This window comes from Orycteropus afer, unplaced genomic scaffold, assembly GCF_000298275.1.
Source record: "Orycteropus afer afer isolate SDZICR_OR568_19922 unplaced genomic scaffold, OryAfe1.0 scaffold00074, whole genome shotgun sequence".
Taxonomy (NCBI): Eukaryota; Metazoa; Chordata; class Mammalia; order Tubulidentata; family Orycteropodidae; genus Orycteropus; species Orycteropus afer.
The window spans coordinates 7,392,121-7,417,262 of record NW_006921661.1 but is presented as its reverse complement, the minus strand read 5'-3'; the positions used below and the strand labels follow the sequence as shown (position 1 = coordinate 7,417,262).

Here is a 25,142-nt window from a genome sequence, read left to right as displayed (position 1 = left end):
AATGAAGATAACAAAGCTGTTGGGAAGATTAAACTTGAAAATATGTTCATGTACAGCCTTTTTACAGTGGTGTCACCGGGGTCACTAGCCGTCACCCAGTGCAGTAACTCATGGTATCACTTCCCCCACCCCCAAACCTTCTGCAGTACCAGACAATACAGAATCCTTAAAGTACTTCCTGAGGAAATGAGTCCCTGGGCCTATGAACTCAGGACTACAGTCTAAGGGGCCATCAAGGTCAACTGGCACAAAAGCGTCCAAAGACAATGTTCTACATTCTACTTTGGTGGGTTGTGGGTGGGGTCTTAAAACCTTGTGAGTGGCCATCTGAGGTACGACTATTAGTCTCTCCCTGTCTGAAGCAAAGAAGAGTTATGAAAATCGGAGATGCATGGAAACAATTAGTTCAAAGAACTAATGGACCATGTGAACCTTAGCCTCTATGACCCTGAGATCAGAAGAACTAGACAGTGCCTGGCTACCACTACCTACTGTTCTGAAAGGGATCACATTAGAAGGTCCTGGATAGAGCTGGAGAAAAACGTGGAATAAGACTCAAAATCTAAAAAAGACAAGGCTTACTGGTTGGATAGAGACTGGTGGAACCCTGAGACTATGGCCCTTGGTTACCTTTTGGGCCTGGCTGAACGCATTCCCATATCTCAATTTTCAGTCAAACAACTGACAGGTCTACAAGGTGAATGATAACTCTAGGAAGGTACAGATTCCTTAGAATAATCAATCATTCAAGATCAAAAGGGCAGCATTTGCCCAAGAACAAAGTTCAGAAGGCAAGGAGAGTTAGGAGAGAAGGAACAGAAATGAGAAACACAGGGAAGAAGTAGAAGGAGTAGTGTTACATTGAGGGGATTGCAATCAATGACATGAAACAAAATGTGTGTGAACTACTGAATGGAAACCAATTTGCTCTGTAAACTTTCACCCAAATCACAATAAAAAGTTAGAAAAACTAAACAACTTTCTACATTGAATTACACTGTTAGTTACAACATGATTAGTGATTGAAGAGAAGCCTTTTTTGATTTTTCTCCGTTTCCTTTGATTACCACTTCATTCTTAAAAAAGTTATTGAAAAAGGCCTATAAATACTAACCATAGTATTGTAGCTAAGACATCAGAAAATTTGATAAAATCAGGGACTATAAAAACATCAGCAGCAATGAAAATAACAGTGCATGCTTGTAGGGAGGTGAAACTATGTGATTTGAAGAGTCATTGTAACTGGGCAATAATGACAGCTCTGATTAGAGCATATTATAAGGTTCAAAAAGTTAATTAGCGTAGTTTTAGCCTTGTAGGTACAATGATACAGGTAAAGTTGGCTTATGAAAAATGTTTTTGTTGTTATAACTAACTATAAGGATATTTTTATAAAAAATAAATTTGTTGAAACACTGCTAAAAAATTTTATGGACAGTCATTTTGGTGTCACCCCCTCTGACAATGTTCTCCAATGCAATATGAACCCCTCTAGTGATGCCACTGCTTTAGTATAATAACTGGCCTATAACAAATAGCATAGATTAACAATAATAATAACAGTAACAACAAAAATTGTAACCATTAGTGTTGCTGGAGCCTGGAGAAAACTATAGTTTAAGTAGGCATATAATTTTAAATGTGCTCCAAATCCTTGGTGTGAATAGAAAGGAAAAAGTTCAAAATCACTTTAAGTACCTTTTTCTGTGGACTCTTCTTTGTGTGAATTTGGAAAGTGAGGTTGGAATTCCACCAATGTTCTATCATTGGGCCACCAAACTGTACCGGAAACATAGATCGCTGCTGGAACTTTACCACTGTAAGGAGAACCACATGTCACACCATCTAACTAGAGCCATCATTAATTCATGCCTTGCACATTCCCCTGTCCTTTGAAATAGAACTAAAAACTTTTTTAGGAATCTAATCAGTGTTATTTCACAGAAATTGTTAAGGTTCAAATTTCAGTTCTGTTAGGCATTGAGAAGCAGACATAAAGAAAAAATCCAAAGCATAGTACATTGAAGATAAGCAGCACTATGTTGCTCTTCTTTGCTGTGAGATACGAAGTCAAGCATATGAGCACAGAATGTGTAAGGAGACAGATGCACACACTTCCGTGGGTGTGTGATGACAGGACTGACTGTTTTTAAAGATAATTAGTATGCAGTGTATCAATAGGGTTTATACCCAGTGAGAGAATGTGTGTGTACTTCAGAAGAGGACTAGTTGGAGGTGATAATGAGGGATAAAGAAATAGTAGAACTGAATCAAAAAACGTAATAATGAAAATGAATGTATCTTTTAGCTAAAGAGTAGGGGACTCCTGCTATCATACTAGGACAAGATACCAGAACTGATGTTAGTTATCTGTGTTAGGGTGAGGTAAAGTCCATCTCTTAATTTCTTATCGTACTTCTTACGTAATTCTCTGTTTAAGCTCTTTTTTTTTTTTTAAACACCAAAATTGAATTAAGGTGACAATGAAAGAGAAAATTCAAGGAAACTGATACTAACAATGTTCCAGAGAAGCTTCTGTTTTTAAAAAAGAGCTAGAAGGGATCCTGAAAATACTTATTTCAGTTCATTTCATCAGAAGCTCATAGAAGAAAAAGTGATTTGGACTAAGATCACCCAATTAGTGTGTGGTACAATCAGAACCACAACCCAGTCTTCCAGTTCCTGGCTTGATCCTTATTTCATACTCCCATGTGATCTTTCTAAGAAGGACACGTGGAGAACTCACCCACTGTGCCAAAAATAAGAATAATGCTTGAGAAGCAGAATAGGGTAAGAGCATATGACTTGGAATCAAAACAGCTCTGGTTCAAATTCTAGTTATACCAAAAGCCAGCCGTATGATCTTAGCCAACTAAGTTAATTGACTTAGCCTCAGTTTCCTCTATAGTTGAAAAAACATGATCTAAGTGTCAGAAACCTTTAGCTCTAGCCTCAACTATATTACTGACTCATTTACCAGGACATAGCATCCCTGGACCACTTAACTCACTTATAAAATAATTAGAGTAGATTAATTTAGGAAGTCTTTCTATTTCTAAGATTCTATGATACTGTACATGTCAGATGGCTAATTAGTAGTTCCAAAATTCTTCAACAGTCAAAATGTCTAAGGATCAGAAAACAGTCTCTTACGTCCATCTGTAATTTTACTGGAGGCAAGTCGAACGACCTCGGTGATCAAAGCTGTCTTTCCCAATCCACCTTTGGAAAAGCCCACAGGAAAGTGATATTCCACAAAGAAAGTGCTAAAATACAAGAGGGGATTAAAAACAGCAAACCAAACAGAATGAATAGATGGAGGACAGGGCATTTTTACGGCAGTGAAGGTATACTCTATGATACTGTAATGGTAGGCATATGACATTAAGCATTTTCCCAAACCCGTAAGACTGTGCAACAGAAAGAGTGAATCCAATGTACACTATGGATTTTAGTTAATAATAATGTATCAATATCAGTTTATCAATTTTAACAAATATACCACAGGAATGAAAGGTATTAATAAGAAAAATAATGTGAAAGAGGGAGAAGGACACATGGAGACTGTACTTCTTATATACTTCTTCTATAAAACTGAAACTGCTCTTAAAAAAAATAAAGCCTACATAAAATAACTAAAACAAACAAAAATACCAATATGCCTTACACATCTTTGAAGGCCCGATCCAATGCTGCCTCTTTTGTAATGCCTTCATCAATCCTGTCAGATAGAATTAAAGGCTGCCTTCCTTTTGCTCAAGGAGCTCTGGTGGTGTAGTGGTTAAGACATTTGGCTTCTAACCAAAAGATCAGTGGTTCAAACCACCAGCTACTCCATGGAACAAAGATGAGGCAGTCTACTTCTGTAAAGATTTACAGCCTTAGGCATGTTATGAATTGGAATTGACTTGATGTCAGTGAGTTTGGTTTTCAGTTTTCCTTTTGCTCCCACAGCATTTTTAATAAACATTTCTTTTGGACCCTAAAATCCCATATTATAGACAGACATTTAAATGTTTCTTTCTCCTGCTAACTATAAGGCTTCAAGAACAAGGTCTAGACCTTAATTTTCTTTATTCCCACACCTCCCTATCATAGTGCTTGGAACTTAGTGGGAGACTCAATACAGTTTTGCTGACTGGATGATGCATATAAAAGCAATTTACTGAGCTCTGGTAGCATAGTGGCTAAGACACTTGCCTGCTAACCAGACAGCTGGCGGTTCAAACCCACCAGCCACTCCTCGGAAGGAAGGTTGGGCAATCCTACTTCCATAGTGATACTGCCTCGGAAACCCAAGGAGGGGTTGCTATGAGTCAGGTTTGACTCGACGGCACATAACAACAACAACAACAACAATCATAAAGTATTATATATTATTATTATTATTGTTATTAACAGACACACTCTCCATAAATGTCAAATTTAGCTTTCCCATATAGAAGACATACCGCTTTTTTGCTAGGCTTGTTGTCAGGCTAGGTGGTCTCCCAGCAAAGTTTTTTTTGCCAAGCGTTATCCGAGGACTATCTGGAGGAACTCCCATTGTTTCAATGATGATTCTGACTGAATGAGTTCTACCCAGAAGGGCCAGTCTATCCACACTTAATGTCATCATTTGGGCATCTTCTGGGGTTTCTGAGAGCATCTGTTGTTCAACCAAATTTCTGAAAGGAATTCATACAGATATAGGTAAAGATATGATACGATGAGTCATATATGGTCAGAGTTCTAAGAGGAAACAACCTAATTTGTACAGGCAAGAGAAGGAGGGAGAAAAGGAAGCCAAGTACTTTAACTCATGTCATCAAAGATTGAGAAATGGCTTTAAGGATTATAATTCAGGTCCTAATCTACTGAAATCTCACAAAAGGTAGATATAGTTTTTCTAATCTCAAGGTTTATTTCCACAAAGGTATAGAAACTGGTGTTTTCTGCAAGGGATATAGATTTTACTTCAGTTTTAAATAGTAAATGGGATTATTTTCTTTCTAAAACTATGGAAGTAAGTACATAGTATAGTACATTGGAATACAGAGTGAAGGAAAAACAAAACTAAACGCACTACTCTAATATAACTATTCTTGTCACTTTTGTACATTCCTTTTTATTTGCTTTCTATATCCATATTTTCTCCACAGCTGTAATCATAACACACATACAACCTAGAATTCTGCTTTCTCCCTTCACCATTTTATCGTACCCATCTTTCATGCTACTATATTTTTAACAGGTGCAATACTTAGTGAGTTATTATAACTTACTTAACCACTCTTACAATGTTGGGAAAATGCGTATCATTTCACTTTTGGAGATCTTTTGAAAATAATTTTTTTTTGCTTTTGCCTCTAAACAAGTATCATAGAGAATCTCACCTATTTTTCTTGTCTGCTGCCTTTTTCTTCAGCTCATGATTGCCCGAGTCCAGAACCTTGGACGATCTTGCAAGAGCTTTTGACTGCTTCATTTTTTTAGAATGGATAATATTATCATCTTCACTGGGGAAATCACTAATGCTGGTATCAGATTTCTACAGGGAGAAGAAACAAAAGAAGAGCACTGAAAGATAATTACTTTGGTGACAGCAGTAATGAAACATTTCTCTTAAAGTAAGCAAGTTCTTTTTTGCACATACATCATTCCCTTAGCCAAAGAGGTATCTGAGTGACACTAGGGAGATAATTCTATTTGCCTAAAGCATTTGACTGCTAACCAGACAGCTGGCGGTTCAAACCCACCAGCCACTCCTCGGAAGGAAGGTTGGGCAATCTACTTCTGTAGTGATATCGCCTCAGAAACCCAAGGAAGGGTCGCTATGAGTTAGATGAGACTCTATGGCAGTGGTTGCGTTATACAAAAATAATCTGAAGTTCAGATAAAATCATCTTAAATTCATTAAAATAACCTACAAGTTCAATTAAAAGAAATAATGAAAACAACTTCTCCTTTCAAAGTCTAACAATAAAAACCAAACCCACTGCTCTTGATGACCCTACAGAACAAAGCAAAACTACTCTATAGGGTTTCCAAGGCTGTGAACCTTTATGGAAGCAGACTGTCACATTTTATTCTGCAGAGTCACTGGGGGGTTTGAACTGTCAACCTTTCAGTTAGTAGCCAGGCTCTTTAACTACTGCACCACCAGGGATCCACATATAGTCACAACCACTACTTATTGACTGTCTACTATGTGTCTGGTACCATGCTAAGTGCTGCATGTGTATTTCTAAAACTCATCACATTCCTTCAAGATGTCCTTATCTCACTGTTCACAACGGAGAAAATCAAGGCTCAGAGATGTTAGGTAGTTCATTCATGACCCATACCTGTAAGTAGCAAAGCCAGGTTTTAATTTCCAGTGCCTGTATTTTACCACAGTTTGAGGTCAAATGACTAGTACAATGTCACCTAACTTGACTAGTACAATGTCACCTAACTCATTAAAATTAGTTGGATGTAAACACTGTGCTCTTTTTCACCATTCTACTACTATCAATAATTCATTCTGCTTTACATCTTGCTAAGAGAAAGTGTTTTTCAAATTTCCTTAATGGAAACCAGTGCCTAAGCCTAAGTCCACTGTAATTCATTTATTTTGAGAAAAGGCAGCTACCACAATTGACTGACTGGCCTCTGACATCACAAAATCAAAATGAAAAGAGAAAGAGTAATAGTTACTTGGCTCCAAATTAATTAAAAAAAAAAAAAAAAAAAAAAGCACAAAGCTTGCTAACATAAATTCAGGAGACTAATCCAAAGTGCTTTTAAGTTTATCATATCCAATCCCCCTTATAAGCATCTTAGGGCATATAATGTTTTGACCTATGATAATGGGGACAAATTAGCAATTAAATAAACATAAGAATGTCCTCCTATGAAGTAATATGAGTTTTTCAAGGTGACATTATAAAGCTTTTTACTCTTAAGGTTTTTCTTATTGAGTGGCAGCTTTTAAACATAATTGACCAGGCAATAAGAATCTAGTTGAGTCCACAACTTGAAAGAAATTAGAGTAAACATAAACTAGGTTGTTCAATTGCTAAAAATTCCAGGAATCAGAAACACAAGTGAACAATGATGAATTTCTAAGCTGTGGATATTATTCAGTAGTGAGAACATCAAAGGCTGACTCTGGGAAAAGGCATGATCATTCTAAGTTCTTGGTCTTTCCAAACCCCCATGGTCAACTGGTTCATTCTTCACAGTCAAGAAATATTTTTTAAAATTATTTTGTTCAAATAGCATTCACAGTGTCATTTGTACATTCATTTACTAAGTATTTACTGAGCACTCAACATCTATCAAGGCTTTGCTGTTCTAGTAATACAACGATAATGAAAACATGTTCCTATTCTTGAGGAATTATATAATACAATGTGGTAAGGACTATAATATAGGTATGTATCACATATTGTGGCCATTTAGGCAACAAATTCTGCTTGGGGGAGTCTGGGATGGTTTCCTCATAGAGATGACAAGCTGATTCTTACAGAATGAAAAGTTTACCAGATGGATAAAAGTATTTCAATATTCAAAGAATCAGTATAAGTTAAAAAAAAATACAGCGATACAAAAAGAGATAGAATGTTTGAGGAGTAGTGAGACAAGTCAGTATGCCTAGAGTTTCTACTGGGTAAAGGGTAAACATGAGAGATGGGGTTAAGGAATAAGTCAGAGTCAGATTTTAAGGCCATGCTTAAGGTTTGTGAGACAGTGTGCTGTTGTTACGTACTGATGAGTCGATTCTGACTCATATCAATCCCATGTGTAACAGAATGAAACACTGACTATTCCTGTACCATCCTCACAATCCTTGGTATAGCTGAGCCCATTGTTGCAGCTACTGTGTCAGTCCATCTCATTGAGGATCTTCCTTTTTTTCTCTGACCCTCCACTTTACATAGCATGGTATCCTTCTCTAGGGACTGGTCTCTTCTGAGAACATGACCAAAGCAGGTGAGACGAAGTCTGGCCATTCTCGGTTCCAAGGAGCGTAACAGCTGCACTTCTTCCAGGACAAATCTGCTACGATTCACACAGTCAAATGCCTTCGCATAAAACACAAGTGATCTTCTTTCTGGTATTCTTTGCTTTCAGCTAAGATCTGTCTGACATCAGCAATGAGAGCCCTTGGTTCCATGTCCTCTTCTGAATCCAACTTGCTTTTCTGGAAGTTCCCTGTCAAAATGCTGCTACAACCATACCTGAATTATCTTTAGCAAAATTTTACTTACATGTGATATTGATATTGCTCAATAATTTCCACATCATGTTGACTCACCTTTCCTTGGAATGGGCACAAATATCAATGTCTTCCAGTTGGTTGGCCAAGTATCTGTCTTCCAAATTTCCTGGCACAATGAGTAAGCACAGGCAGCACTTCATCCATTTGCTGAAACATCTCAATGGGTATACTGTCAGCTCCTAGAGCCTTGTTTTTCACAAATTTCTTCAGTGGATCTTAGGCTTCTTCCTTCAATACCATTGGTTCTTGATCATATGCTACTTCCTAAAATGGTAAAATGTTGACCAAGTCTCTTTGGTACAATGACTCTGTATTCCTTTTCATCTTCTTTTGATGTTTCCTGCATTGTTCAATATTTTGCCCATAGAATCATTCAGTATTGCAACTCGAGGCTTGATTTTTTTCTTCAGTTCTTTCAGCTTGAGAAATGCTGAGTGTGTCCTTCCCTTTTGGTTTTCTAATTCCAGGTCTTTGCACATTTCAGTATAATACTCTGTCTTCTCAAGCCACCCTTTGAAGTCTTCTGTTCAGCTCTTTTATTACAACATTTCTTCCTTTCACTTTAGCTACTCTCCATTCAAGAGCAAATTTCAGAGTCTGACATTCATTTTGGTCTTTTCTTCCTTTCCTGTCTTTTTAATGACCTTTTGCTTTTGTCATGTATGATGTTCTTGATGCCACCCAACAACTTGTGTGGTCTTTGGTCACTGGAGTTCAGTGTGTCAAATCTATTCCTCAGATGATCTCTAAATCCAGGTGCGACATACTCAAGGGCATATTTTCTTCAGCTTCAACTTGAACTTGCAATATGAGCAACTGATGGTCTGCTCCACAGTCAGCTCCTGGCTTTGTTTTGATGGATGATACTGAGCTTCTCTATCACTTCTTTTCACAGATGCAGCTGATTGATTCCTGTGTATCTCATCTGGCAAGGTCCACGTGTATAGTCACCATTTATATTGTTGAAAAAGGTATGTGCAATGGATCAGCCATCGGTCTTGCAAAATTCTATCATATGATCTCTAGCATCATTTGCATCAGCAAATTTTGCCATATTTTCCAACTGCCAATCCTTCTTCATTTCCAACTTTCACATTCCAATCACCAGTAATTATCAATTCATCTTGATTGCATGTTTGGTTAATTTCACACTGCAGAAGTTGGTAAAAATCTTCAATTTATTCATCCTTTGCTTTGGTGGTTGGTGCATAAATTTTAGTAAGTCATATTAACTCATATTCCTTTGTCAGCGTATGGATATTATCCTATCACTGATAGTACTGTACTTTTGGCTAGATCTTGAAATGTTCTTTGTGATGATGACTGATGCAATTCTTCTTCAGTTTGTCATGCCTGGCATAGACCATAAGATTATCAGATTCAAAATGATCCAGATCAGTCCATTTTAGCTCACTAATGCCTAGGATGTAAATTTTTAGGTGTTCCACTTCATTTGTGACAACCTCCAATTTTCCTAGGTTCATACTCTGCATATTACATGTTCTGATTATTAATAATGTTTGCAGCTGCTTCTTCCCATGTTGAGTTGTGCCCCATCAGCAAACAAAGGTCTTGAAAGCTTTACTCCATCCATATCATTAAGGCTGACTCTACTTTGAGGCCTCTTCCCCAGTCGTATTTTGAGTGTCTTCCAATCTGAGGGGCTTGTCTTCCAGCACTGTATCAGACAATGTTTCACTGCTCTTCATAAAGTTTTCCAATAATACATTAGACAGTGTTTCACTGCCATAAGTTTTTCAGTGGCCAATTTTTTCAGAAGTTGATGGCCCCTTCTTTCTTTCCAATCTGTCATAGTCTGGAAGCTGTCTACCATGGGTGACCCTGTTGGTAGTTGAAATAACAGTGGCACAGCCTCCAGTCTCACAGCAACACACAAGCCACCACAGTACGACTGGCAGATGAATAGTAGATGAGACAGTATTATTTAAAGAAAAAACAGGCTTTTTGTCAGATAGACTAAGGCAAGCATTCCAGTTCTGGCCTTTAATTACTTATAGGAGCCTCTCTAAACTTTTGTTTCATAATATGTTAGAGATAATATCATTTCATGGGAGTTTTATAAGAATTAAATGAAACAATGAATTTAAAACATACCAAGTACCAAATAAATGGCATATAACATGTAACGTTCCTGACACAAAGAAAATATACAATAAATGTAAGTCCCCTTTCCTTATCCCAGTAATGGGATCAGTGATTTTTAAGAGAGGATTTTTAAAGTTGTGAAATATGAACAATCAATGATGTCTCCCATCTCCTCCTTTCCAATCCCATTGCTGCCCCTCTAATTCAGGCTGCCTTTCTCTCTTTTACACACTCCACTAACAACCCAATGGCTTTCTATTTTTCTGGTTCTTCTCCCTTCAGTCTGCCATGTATATGAATATCAGATTAATATTCCTAAGACACTATTTTAATTATGTTATTTTATCCTCACCTTACATTCAAAGCCTTCCAGACTGGCTGCAATGTGTTATCCTCCTTACAACTCCTTTTCCACACAAAATTTCATCCATAAGGACCTCATCTGTGCACTTGGGATCTCTGACAGTACAAAAATGTGCTTCTCTATACAGATCATTCTTTCCACAGTCATCTCATATCCTTTCTCTGCCTCCCAAAACACAGTCTATATTTTACATCTCAATGAAAACTCTTTATTCCTCATGATGTTCTTTTATAATTATTTCATGTGAAAAAAACTCTTGCTGCTTCCTCTGAACCCTGGTAGCCCTCACTGTCTTACCACTGAGTTGGTGTAAATTATTTTGTATTAGTTATCTTTTCTGACCTGACTGAAAGGAAAATCAGGAGTATGACAAAAACCTTCACACACATAAATGATTATTTGTAGAAGAGGGACTGGACTTTACAAGATTCTAAACCAATGAAAAGAACTTAAGGCTTAATATAAGAAAGAATGTGGAAGCAACTAGAACTGCCTGAAAAGAGAACGCCCTGTCTTAAGGGTCAGACGAAATACTTGGCACCTATTATTAGAGGTGTTTAAGGAATATTTTGAATATTCCCTGTCAAAGGTGGTTCTGAGAGTGTACTTGCATTAGCTATTCCTTAGAAGAGCTCTAAAGAAGTAACATATTAGTTAAGAGCACAGGTTTTGGACTCAGGAACACTTGAATTTGAATCCTGGCTCTAACATCTAGTTGGTATATGTCCTTAGACAAAATATTTAATCTTACTAAGCCTCTCTGTCCTTATCTGTAAAATGAGGGTAATACTTTCCTTTCCATGTTGTCATTGTGATTAGGTAAGATTGTTGTTGTTGTTGTTGTTAGGTGCCGTCAAGGTGGTTCTGACTCACAGTGACCCTATGTACAACGGACTCACTGCTATGTTCTAGCTCACTGTTGCAGCCACCGTGTCAATCCATTTCACTGAGGGTCCTCTTTTTTGCTGACCGTGTACTTTACCAAGCATTATGTCCTTCTCCAGGGACTGCTCTCTTCCAGTAACATGTCCAAAGTCTATGAGAAGAAGTTTTATCATCCTCACTTGTAAGGAGCACTCTGAGTGTATTTCTTCCAAGACAGATTAAGGTATGTAAAATGCATTGCACTCTGTCTGGCATGTGGTGAACATTCCTACCGCTACTATTAATAATACTCTTGTTCTCTGATCCCCAAAGCTTCAGATTTAATGACTTACAGGTGCTACGTAAAATAAGTTCTCCAGGAGACTCTGGTCATACTGAGGGTCATTCAGCTCACTGCTGCAATACACGTCACTCCCAGGAGATGGGGAATCCGGAGGAGAGCCTAGCCCATTCCAGTAATGACCTTGGGATAATTCGGTACTGCAGAAATAAGAAAAACAGAGCAAAGAAGGACCTTAAAAGACATTTCAGCTCAGCTATTGTTTCTTTAGTGAAAATTTCCTTAAGTTCTAAACCTAAAAGAAGATATGTTAAACTGAAGACTCACGTTAAACAGAAGATTATCTGATCAATATTTCCAATTTATATTTATATTCTCTCTCCTCTGATATGCAAACAGCTAGTACTCAAAAATATACTACTGACACTGGTTGTGATCTCACTGACTTATTCGATAAACATTTATCAGGCACCTATTATTTGTCAGGAGCTCTGGTGGCATAGCACCTAAGGCATTTGACTGCTAACCAGAAGGCTGGCAGTTCAAACCCATCAGCCACTCCTCAAAAGGAAGATGGGTCAATCTACCTCTGTTGTGATACCTCCTCGGAAACCCAAGGAGGGGTCGCTATGAGTTGGATCTGACTCAACGGCAGTGAGTTTGGTTTTTATATTTGTCAGGCATGGTGCTTGGTCCTGGATGATAAAGAGATGGTTGATGTAACACCATCTCTACTCTTTTGATACTTATGGTCTGGCAGGGAGCAAAAAAGGTAAACAACTAACTACTATTCAATGAGTTAAATATCATCATATGATATATCTGTGAACAAATGGCTGATTCATAAATATGCCTCCTTCCATTATATAAAAAATACATATATATATATACTTAAGATCAATTATTGCAAGATCAATTCTGAGGAATATAGAAATAAATAAAACAGACCCCTTATTTACAAGCAGTTTAGAAACTAATAGGATAAGAAATATATAAATAACTATAACCTCAGAAGTTCTAAGGCATTAATTTCACCTTGTTTTTGAAAGTCCATACCATTCTGGTACCTTTTCTGATAGCAATCTTTATTTTCTACCTTTCCTTTTAGTCTTTGTAAAAATTCCATATTTGTCCTTGTGGTAGTTAAGGTTATGTGTCAACTTGGCTGGCCTGGTTTTGAGTGGCTGGACAGTTGGATGTAGTATTCCCTATGATGAGACTGGTAATCAACTCCATGGTGGAATCTACTGTGAACAGCTGAGTAGCTGCCTTCGGGATGTGGTCTGCTTCCCATATATAAGCAGCAGCTTTGGGAATGGTCTCTAGCTTATGGCACGCTTGAACCCTGCATGTAATCAAGTCATTATTCAGTAGCCTGCCACGTCGTGTCTGCTGATCTTGGGACTGTTAATAGGACTGGAATCAATGGCCTGCTGTATGGTTTGGTACTATCAGGACTGTGCCTTTTCACTTGTTGACCTTCTGTTTGTCAGCCTCAGTAGCCAGTAGCTGCCTGAGTGAAGAAAACCCTCAATTTCAATGGGCCAGGAGCAAGAGGCAAAGGTGAAGCCCAAGGTTGAGGGGCTTTCACCCAGCCCCTAGAGCCTGGCACTCTGAACTTGGACTTCTAGCATCCAAAACTGTAAGAGAATAAACTCCTGTTTGTTAAAGCCATCCCATCTGTGGTATTTTCTGTTAATGTGGCACTTGTTGTTGTTGTTGTTGTTATGTGCCGTCGAGTCGGCCCCGACTCATAGCGACCCCTCCTTGGGTTTCCGAGGCAGTATCACTACGGAAGTAGGATTGCCCAACCTGTAACCAAAACAGCCCTTAAAGTATAAGCTCCTTGAGGATATAATATGTATATACTCCATTCATTTTTGTTTCTCCTGTAGTGACTAGCATTCAATGAACATGTACTAATGAACTTAATGCCTTCTTAATGAACATCTGTTGTTAGTAACAAAGCCAACAGTATTTATTAAATATTTACTATATGCCAGGCACCATGCTAAGCATTTATTTATTTATTCTTTCAACTTTGTTGCTTCTTCATACTAGCTGCTACATTTCATTAATTTTTTCAGAAAACAGGATATAAACACTACCTTCAAATTAGATTACATTCCTATTTACTTAGAACAAACAAATAACAAATGTTCCCTTCTTCACTTTTATTCTTTTCTTATCTGTAGCAGGGTTTCTCACTGTTCAAAGAAAAAACCAAACTCACTGCCTTCAAGTTGATTAGACTCATAGCAACTTTGGACAAGACAAGGCTTTGTTTTGGGATCTATCCTATGCATTTGTTTTAAAAAATAATTTATTTTCTTTTTGTTGTTGGACATATACATAGTAGATTTCTACAACAATTTCTACATATATAATTCAGTGACATTGATTAGATTCTTCAAGTTGTACAACCATTCTCACCCTCCTTTTCGGAATCATTCCTCTACTATTAGCATAAATTCACTGCCCTCTAGGTTTCCTACCAAACCTTCTAAGTTGCTGTTGTCAATCTGATCCCATACAGTTCTTTAAAAGAGCACAATGCTCAACGCAGACATTCTTTACTAATTAAACTAAACTACTGTTTGCTTTAAAGAAGACTTCAGGGGACATTTTTGGTTTAAGCGCAATACTTTCAAGGCTTTAGCCTGCCTCGATGGCCCCAGAAAGGCTGGATTCCATGAGTCTTTGAAGTTATGCTCCACATTTTGCCTCCTTTTGATCAGGTTTCTTCTAGAGTATCTTTGATTAATATGTTCTACTATGGTAGCCAGGCACTATCAGTTCTGGTCTCATAGCAAAGGAAGCAGCTGTTCATGGAGGCAATTAGTAACGCAGTCCATATCCTCCTCCTATTCCTGACTCCCCTTCCTCTCTTGCTCCAGGTGAATACAGACCAACTGGTGTGTCTTAGATGACCACTTATAAACTTTTAATATTCCAGGTACTATGCAGTGTACTAGGAGATAGAACAGAATGATTATTAGGCCAACTATCTGGGTTAAACCATGAAACTATGACCCTAAATCTCCAAATAAGAAAATAAATACTATAAAGTGTTTGGTTGCATACAAGTCAGCAGCTGCTTTTTTTCTTTCAATAAAACTATGTATCACACAACAGCTGCAATTCCATCTTTTACAGACATACAGCTTTGTGACATCAATTACATTAATAGGCTAAGCAACCATTACCCTTGATCAATGCCAGATTTTCCATCACCATAAATAGAAATTCAATCCTCCATACACGATGACTCCCCTCTTCCCCCTCCCTCTCACCCCTGGTAGCCACTAATAAACTGGTCTCTATACATTTGCCTATTCTTGTCATTTTGTTTAAGTAAGGTCATACAGTATACGTCCTTTTGTGATTGACTTAGTTCACTCAGCAAAATGTCTTGAAGGTTCATCCATGTTGTCACATGTATAAGGACTTCATTTCTCTTCTTGGCTGAGTAGTATTCCTGTACATTTTGGATCCCCAGCCTCTACTCACTTGATGTCCGTAGCATTCTCCCAGTTGTGACAACCCAAAATGTCTCTAGACATTACCAAGTATGTATGTGTGTGTGTGTGTGTGTGTGTCTGTGTAGAATCACCCCAAGCTGAGACCACTGATCTACAGTAATTACTCTTTTAAAGGTCAGGAGTCCCTAGGTGGCACTAACTGACAAAACCCAACTAACAGCTTCCCAATCTACTTGGCTTCTCTGTAGCTTGTGAGTATTTCTCCTTTTTGAAACTCTCTACTTCTTGGTATTCTACAGAATTCTTACTTGACATTTGTGTTTTATTTTTCCCCACTCAGTTGCTTATTTTTTCTCGTCTTGCATACTCTTAAAATTATGGAGATCTCCACTGTTAAACATAGTTTTCCACTTTTTTTTTTTGAAATTAACATTTCCTCGACACATTAAAAGGCATGTGTTCCTTGGCCACAAGATAAGCTCTCTCTCAGAAGTATCTTCTTTTTCTTCTTAAACATATCTTTTAACCACAGAATACATATACCTAATTTAAAAGGCAAAAAGGACTACATCTGTCTGTGTCCTCAAAAGCAATCACTTTCAACTCCCTTGATGTTTCTTCTGGTGCTTTTAAATTTCTAAGTAATACATGTGTACTGCTATTTTATAATTTTTCACTTTTCTAAATTATCTATTGACTACCTATCAAAAAAAACACAAAGGTTCACTCTCTAAATCATTATTCTTGGACACACATTCCCTTTCCTCCATCTTCCCAATTTAGTTATATTAATATTTGTTAAATTAATTCTCAAGGTATACTCTCTTTCTTGTACAACTTCTAGGTTTCCCTGGCATTAATAATTGCCTTAATTTTCATTTGCTTTATTTTTTACGTATCTATTATTTTCATCACTGAAATCTCCAAGAGAACTGAAAAATTTCCTTTCAGCTTGATCAGATATATCAGGTAATACATTTTTCCCCCTTAGAACTATCCCTAGTGATTGGTGCAAGAGATCCTGGATAGAGTGGGAGAACCAGAAACCAAACTCACTACCATCGAGTCGATTCCAACTCACAGCAACCCCATGGGGTTTCCAAGGTGGTGGTAAATCTTTACAGAGGTAGACTGCTTCATCTTCCTTCCATGGAGCAGCTGGTTAGTTTGAACCACCAACCTCCTCGTTAGCAGTCAAATTCCTTAGACACTACACCTAAGGCTTTTAGAGTGAGAGAACAATGCGGAACAAAACTCAAAATCATTAAAAAAAAAAAAATCAGGTTTGTTCATCTGATAGAGCCTGGTAAGACCCTTGACACTATGGCCCCTAGCTACCCTTCAGGTCTAGAATTAAATTCTTGTGGCTTCCAGCCAAACAACAGACAGGCATATGGGGTGAACATTTACATCAGGTAGATACACTACTTGGAGCAATCAATCATGGGAGAACAGAAGGGCACTGTTTGCACAGGGAGACAGCTGCGGGGAGGTGTGCATGGAAGGGAAGGACATAGGGAAGAGGAACTATGGGGAGGAAATGGGAAGAGAGCTGTTACATTGTGGGGAATTGCAGTCAATGTCATGAAACAAAACTGTGTATGAACTGTATGGAAAATGAATTTGCTCTGTAAATTTCACCCAAATCACAATTAAAAAAAAAAAAAGATTACAGCCATGGAAACCCAAGGGGAAGTTCTACTTTGTCCTATAGGGTCGCGATGAGTCAGAATTAACTCAATGGCAATTTTTTTTTTTTTTCATGTAAGAGAAGCCAAGAATAAGATTTTAAAGATTGGATTTCTATTCAGTAGAAAATAAAGTAGTTTAAGGAACAGTGAATGATTAGTTATTCTAATTAAGTATTATTTTAGGAAAATGAATCTGTTAACAATGTACACTAAGGAACTTGTTGTTGTTGTTCTTACGTGCCGTCGAGTCGGCCCCGACTCATAGCGACCCCTCCTTGGGTTTCTGAGGCAGTATCACTACGGAAGTAGGATTGCCCAACCTTCCTTCCAAGGAGTGGCCGGTGGGTTTGAACCGCCAGCCCTCTGGTTAGCAGTCAAGTGCTTTAGCCACTATGCTACCAGAGCTCCTACACTAATGAACTAGAGGAAGAATAAAAGGAAGAAAGCTAGTTAGGAGTTCTTACCTGCCTAATAACAGCTGTATGGCTCTAGTATCAGCTTTTGGGTCATGTTTACAAATTGTATTCTCAGTTGGATGGAGAAGGTGATCTTTAAATTGATTCCTAGGGGAGGCTCTGATCCTAAAGTTTGGAAAAAAATAATGTCTTAGTGGCTAACAGATGAGAAAAATCTAAATCATATGAACTAAGCTAAAAGATGGTTTATGAAGGTAGTCCAAAACTGAAAATATAACCTACATTTAACACAGCCCCTGGATGTTGCAAACAAATAACACATTGGCTGCTAAATGAAAGGATGGAAGTTCAAGTCCACCCAGAAATGCTTTGAAAGAAGGGCTTTGGTGATCTATTTCTGAAAAATCAGCCAGTTCTACTCTGACATACATGGGGTCACCATGAGTCAGAATAAACTTGATGGCAGCTGGCACTGTTTATTTATTTTTGTTTGTCTGTTAAACTTAACAGTAGCACTGTCTTATATAAAAATTTTACAATTTACAAAGCTTTTCTCTCATTAAAATCTCATTTCATTTCTCTGAGGTAGGAAGGAAAGAATATCCCCATATATTATATATAAATATGCAGGTTTAGAGAGAGGAAAAGAATTTACCCATTTACCCATTTAGTAAGTGCCAGTGAGTATCTTAATTCCTAGTCTAGGATTCTTTTCCATGATGTTAAGAACTGTTTACTGAACACTTTTCAGATTATTTATTTTATAACTTGACCAAAAACACAGGTTAGGAATAGTAAGAAATAAAATATTAAAGTTCATTTCTATCCTGTAACTTACCGTGTTGATGCTCTAAGACAATCTTCTTTCAAAGGAGGATGAACTTCATCCAATAACATGCTAGTATCTGGGCTTGACCTCATTGCAGAAACCACCATGGCATTACGGAGTTTATTGCCTTGTTCTAACAGAACTGAAGAGTGAAAAGCAGAACACAGAAAATCTAAAATCCAGCAGAAACCCTTGCAATGTTCAGCATATTTCCCTTCATCGTAAGACTTACCCAGTATAATGGTTTCCTTATCTGCCTTCCTCATTAGCTTGAGAACTCCTTGAAGACATTCACTTAATAACATATGTTCAGCTACTACTATGTGTGCTGTTTTAGATGCTGGCATTAAAGTAGTGAACATTCTGGAGAGACTGACTTCCTTGTGGGAGCTGCTATATTCATTCACCAAATCTGCCAACTGGTATTTGTACTAATGATGTATATATATTATTTTGTATCAAGACACTTTACGAATTCTCTTACTATTTGTAAATTTTAATGTTATTCTGATCCAAGAAACACTAACAACTATACTAGCTAAACATTTAGGAACAATAGTGACAATCTAATCTTTTACTTTTACAGATTGTGGTAGTTAAATTTGTATGTCAACTTAGCTGGGCCTGGTTGAGTGGCTGGGCAGCTGGTGGTAGTTATTCCCCATGATGAGACTGGCAATCAACTCCATGGTGGGATCTACCACAAGCAGCTAAGTAGCTGCCTTTGGGATGCGGTCTGCTTCCTATGTATAAGGAGAAGCATTGGGGATAGTCTCTAGCTTATGGCACGCTTGGACCCTGTATGTAGCTCTGTCGTTGTTCAGTAGCCTCCATGCTCTGCCGACCTCGCGACTTACAAAGGACTTAAGTTAATGGCCTGCCATGTAGTTTGGTAATGTCAGGACTGTGCCTTTTGCTTCGCAGCCTTAGCATCCAGCAGCTGTCTAAGTGAAGAAATGTCTCTAGCTCCAGTGGGCTGGGAGCAGGAGGCAGAGCTGGACCCCAAGGTTGAGGGGCTTTCACCCAGCCCCTATAGTCTGGCACTTTGAACTTGGACTTAAAGCCTCCAAACTGTAAGAGAATAGCTCTTGTTTGTTAAGGCCATCCCATTTGTGGTATTTTCTTGTCAGAGCGACTCTAGGTAACCAGAACACAGATGAAGAAATGAATACCACAGTTTTCTGATTCATCCAAGATTATATAGCATGTTAATGGAAAACTGAGGATGAAGCCCAATCTTGAGACTTTTCTACTAGAAAAATTTACTCCACCCCTAAATAACAATAGACATAATAATTACAGCTGTTGTTGTTGTTGTTACGTGCCGTTGAGTCAGACCCGACTCATAGCGACTCCTCCTTGGGTGTCTGAGGCGGTATCACTACGGAAGTAGATTGCCCCATCTTCCTTCTGAGGAGTGGCTGGTGGGTTTGAACCACCATCCTTCTGGTTAGCAGTCAAGTGCCTTAGGCACTATGCCATCAGAGCTTCTATAATTATAGCAGGTAACATTTATTGACTTTAGATAAAATACTTAGAAGAGTATCTAGCACATGGCAGTTGTGTTGTTGTTGTTATGTGCCATTGAGTCGGACCCGACTCATAGCGACCCCTCCTTGGGTTTCTGAGGCAGTATCACTATGGAAGTAGATTGCCCCATCTTCCTTCTGAGGAGTGGTTTGTGGGTTTGAACCACCATCCTTCTGGTTAGCAGTCAAGTGCCTTAGGCACTATGCCATCAAAGCTTCTATAATTATAGCAGGTAACATTTCTTGAACCTCTGCCATGTGCTAGGTACTCTTCTAAGTATTTTATCTAAATTAACTCATTTAATCTTCCCAATAACCCTCTGAGATAGGGACTACTCCATCTCCCTTATGCTCTAGATGAAGAAATTGAGGCAGGGAGGATAAGTAACGTGCCTAAGTTATACGTGCAGTACATGGCACAGCCAGAATGACACATCTTATGCTTTCAATCAATATGCCATGTATGGTCTCACTTTATTTCTTAGGCTTCCTTTTAAAAGCTGAGGACAAATAGTATTATTCTAAGGACGAGTGGTATTATTCTTGCAAATATCGTCATTTTCTTGAGGTTCTACAGTTGCTTAGACGGTAAGTAGGACCAGAAACTAAGTGGCTGTCTCCTAGTCTAGAGATTTATAGCTTCTAACAATCAAGCAGGTATATGGTCAGGCCAAGAATAAAAACAAAACAAACAACAAAAAAAAAAACAACCCAAACAGATGCATCAACATCTAACATTTGTTAATACAGCATTAAGAAATTAAAAAAAAAAAAAATTAACTTAAATACCACGTTCAACATATGATGTGAGAAATATAACTAAACTAGAAGAAAGATCACTATGTAGTAAGCCCAATTTTAAGAGGCCCCTAAGATTCCCATCTCCCCTTGTACACATATACCCTCTCCAAGTTATTCAAATACTAATCTAGGTACTGCTATGGAGGGATTTTACAGATGTAATTAAGGCCCCAAATTAGTCCAACTTAAAATAGGGAGATTATCTTGGTGGGCAGACCTAATTCCATGAACCCAAAAGCGTATTTTCACTAGCTGGTTATAAAAGAGGAAGTCAGAGATTTAAAGCACAAGACGAATTTAACATGTTGTTTACTGACTTGAAGATGGAGGAGGCTACGTGGTAAGAAACCCAGGCCGCATTTAAGAGCTAAGAGTGGCCTGTGGCTGACAGTCAGCAAGGAATCAGGACTGAGTCCTGTAACTGCAAAGAATTCTGCCAACAACAAAAATGAGCTTGGAAGTGAATTCTTCCCCAGAGTCTCCAGATGGGAACTCAGCCCAACTGGCGCCTTACGATACCCTAAGCAGAGAACTCATTCACCCGTGCTAAATTTCTGAACTACAGAACTGTGAACCAGTAAAAAGGTGTGGTTTTAAGCCACTAAAACAGCAGCAACAGAAAATTAATACAGCCATTAAAACCACTATTCAGGAGTACCCATTAAATTTTTTGATGCATGTCTTCATCAATTTTTATATATGCATATATACACTGTGTGTCATGTATATATATTTTTTTCTTTTGCAAAGATGGGGTACTGTATGCACTACTTTTAACTTCTTTTGCATTTAACAATATGCATTAACTTTATCTGTCAATGTCTGCACAGTATTACATTCAGAATCCACTGTATTTTTCACATTTTTTTTTTTTTTAAATTGAATTCTGGGACTCAGCTAGAAAAGACTCTTTTTTATCCACTGAGATATGGTGAGGAAACCATGGTCTGCCAGCATTGGAAATTAGGCTGAAATCTAAGTTTGCCAGCTAAAGAAGCTTTGTATATGTCAGGAAACTTTATTTTAATTTGTAGTTGGCACTTGGTTTTATTTGATACAAAGTTTCTTAATAAGGTCATTGTACTCAATGAATATAAAGAAAGCAGTGCCAATAATAAATTCCATTAGATTTTAGAGCCAGATAGAAAAACAATTTTTCTGCTGACACTCAAAATGTTGAGAGATAATAGCATTGGTACTTTATGACCTGATCATACCAAACTATGTTCAATACCTTAAACATAATATTTCCTCTGTATTTTCAAAGTTCCCAATATTTAACTCTATCAAAGAATTTACCATGCAGTGTTATCACTGTCCATCTCACTCAATCAACTCTGAGTCCAGGGATTGGCTCTTGTTGATCTTCGTATCCCTGGTACCTAGACAGGGCCTACCACATATCAAGCCCTGAAAAATGTTTTCAAATGACTGACTACTTTCACTGTTAGGTATATCACACATAACTGGTATGTATCTCCTTTAGAATCTGGGTCCTTTACTAGAATAAATTCCTTAAGGGTAGAGACTGTCTACCCTTTATTTATTTACCTTTGTATCTCTAATACTCAGAACAACAACTGACACAAAATAGACACTCAAAAGATTTCACCCTTATTGAATGTAAACTCCTTTAGGAGTAGTAATATTTTAAGACTTATTTAATCATGTGCATGGGAATGGATGCTTAAGATACTTTCCAAAAGGCTATCTAAAGAGGACAAGTAGGAGAAATTTAAACATAGATGGTCCATTTATAGCCTCCAACTGGTTTCATTGCTGAGATAGCTACGACTTAGAAAAGGTTCTCAAAAGTCGAAGGCATGGCAAAGAGACCCTCTTTTCTCTACTTCTCAAGGTGGAAGCTTGTACCCTACAGTATGAAAGCTGTCATAGAATCTTCCACGTTATACCAATTCAAAAATCATTTCCTCAGCACATGGAAAGGCCACTTGGGTGAGTTCAGGACAAATATTTTCCTTGTTTATGACTTACATACCAGGAGTACAGCTCCTGTTAAACACAAAGGTATATATACCTTTCGATTTTTGTTCCAACTCCTACTATCCTAATGCTCAACTCTTACAAGCAGGTGTGTTGTTAATGTTTCATAAATATCAGCTGATTGACTTTTCTGGTATAATGTTAGTACACTGAAGAAGAGGAAGATAATTAGGCTTATCTATCTGTTGTGTCCCTCTCATGACTTCAGCTCTACACCTACTAAAATGACCCACTTAATCTTACTACTCCAGAATCTTACAGTTAAAAGGAATCTTTAATGATCATTCCCAACTATCTATTTGAATATTTAATCCAATTTCTAAGAGTCTCATCAGGAGGTTATCTAGCAGATGTTTTTACCATTTCTAAATCTTTTTTTATTTATTTAACTTTTAATGTGATTTGGGTGAAAGTTTACAGAGCAAATTCATTTTCCAGACAATAGTTCACATACATTTTATTTCACGACATTGATTACAATCTTCATATTGTAACAACTCTCTTCCTAGTTCCTCCCTGTGGTTACCTTTTCCCTATGTCCTTCTATCCTACACATACTTGCTTTCTGAGCTTTCTCCCTGTGCAAATGCTGCCCTTCTGATTTCCCATGGTTGATTGTTCTAAAGAGTATATCTACCTGGTGTATATGTTCACCTTATATGTCTGTCTATTGTTTGGCTGGAAGTCACGGGAGTGAGTTCAACTCCAGGCCTGAAGATGTTTTTACCATTTCTAGTGATGTGAAACTCACTACCTTTTGGAGAAGTCCTCTGGATTCTCTGCACAAGCTGGATCATTAACACAGACTAAGCCAAAATAAGCCTTCATTTATCTTTAAATTCACTGATCTCAGTAACTCTTATGGAAGAGGAGGCACAATGGCAGCCCATGGATTGTGCCTGGTTGTGGACATATTTTGTTTGGCATACCCAGTTGCCAGCTGTTAATTATTTATTTATTTTTTTCCTTTTTTAAAGCAAATCTAGGTAAAGAACAAACTTACAGTAGGATGAAGCAGAGTACTTTGACTTAAGAGTCTAAGACCATAATGAACTGGAACTAAGGAGCAACTGCTCCTTTAACAGGATAAGAGTTCCTCTGATTGCTACTCTCGTCTTACTTTACAACAATTACACTGCTTGCTTGGTCCCTAAAGATATTTGCTACCATTGCCTTACAGAGCATTAAAAACAAATCACTTAAAAATTCTAAGCCTGTGTCTTCTATTTAAAATGGTATGAAAATACCTATCTGGCATTATTTTTATAAGGTTTAAATAAGATTATGTGTGTTACCCAATGAAAGAGCCCCAAAATACATAAGTCAAACATTAACAGAATTGAAAAGGGAAATAGACAACTCCCCACTAATAGTAGGAGACATTATTAATATACCACTTTCAATGAAGGACTGAACACCTAGAAAAAATTCAACAAAGATATAGAAGATCTAAACAATACAATGAAATTGACCTCAGCAATGTACACAGTCCACCTAACAACAGCACAACATATATTCTTTTCCAGAGCACATGGAATATTCTCCATAATAGACCATGTATTAGGTCACAAAGGAAGCCTCTGTAAATTTAAAAACACTGAATACTACAAAGTGTCTTCATAGACCACAATGCTATAAAATCAGAAATAAACAACAGGAAGATGAAAAATGAAAAGAAATCAAATATATGGAAACTGAGTAACACCTTGCTTAAAAACTACTTGGTAAAAGAAGAAATAAAAAGATTCCTTGGATCAAACCAGAATGAAAATAAAACAAACCAAAATCTTTGGAATGCAGCAAAAGCAGTGCTCAGGGGTCAATTTACAGCAAAAAATGTCACATTAAGAAAGGACCAAAATCAACACCTAAAGCAAAAATCTCCAACAATTAGAAAAAGAACTGAAAAAAAAAAAGAAAAGAAAGAAAGAAAGCCTAGTCACCAGAAGAAAGGAAATAATAAAGCTTAGAGTAGAAGTCAAAGAAACAGAAACAAGACTAGAAATTGGTTCCTTGAAAGCATTAATAAAATTGACAAACCACTGGCAGAAAAGGAAAAGAAGACAACACAAGTAACATTAAAAAGAAATGAAATAGGCAATGTCACAACAGAACTAACTGATATAAAAAGTATAATAACAGAATAATAAGAACTATATCCAATAAATTTGAAAACCTAGAAAAAATGGATAAATTTCTAGAAACACACTACCTAGCCAAACTAACCATCTAAGGTAGAAAATTTGAATGGACCCATCACGAAGAAACTGAACAGGTCATGGAAAAAACTCTCAACAAGAAAAAGCCCTGGGACAGAATTCTACCAAACGTTCAGAGAAGAGCTTACACCAATTCTACTCAAACTATTTCAGAACACAGGAAAGGATGGAATACTCCAAATTCATTCTATGAAGCAAACATAACCCTGATACTAAAGACAGACAAAGATACACACACACATATACACATATTTTTATATCATCCTGAATAGAGACATAAAAATTCTCAAC

At 37.5% G+C, this 25,142-nt stretch overlaps 1 protein-coding gene across 1 annotated transcript in view; it reads right to left on the bottom strand.

Annotated features, from left to right (window-relative positions):
* The window catches only part of C2CD3 (C2 domain containing 3 centriole elongation regulator), a 148,168-nt gene that overhangs the window by 102,064 nt on the left and 20,962 nt on the right, over positions 1 to 25,142 (bottom strand). The window contains exons 6-12 of the mRNA XM_007940948.1: positions 18,308 to 18,440; positions 17,518 to 17,634; positions 11,933 to 12,080; positions 5,376 to 5,530; positions 4,452 to 4,667; positions 3,154 to 3,266; positions 1,699 to 1,817 (exon numbers count right to left, since the gene is read on the bottom strand). Of these exons, the coding sequence (XP_007939139.1) occupies positions 1,699 to 1,817; positions 3,154 to 3,266; positions 4,452 to 4,667; positions 5,376 to 5,530; positions 11,933 to 12,080; positions 17,518 to 17,634; positions 18,308 to 18,440 (1,001 nt within the window). The remainder of the gene's footprint in view (positions 1 to 1,698; positions 1,818 to 3,153; positions 3,267 to 4,451; positions 4,668 to 5,375; positions 5,531 to 11,932; positions 12,081 to 17,517; positions 17,635 to 18,307; positions 18,441 to 25,142) is intronic.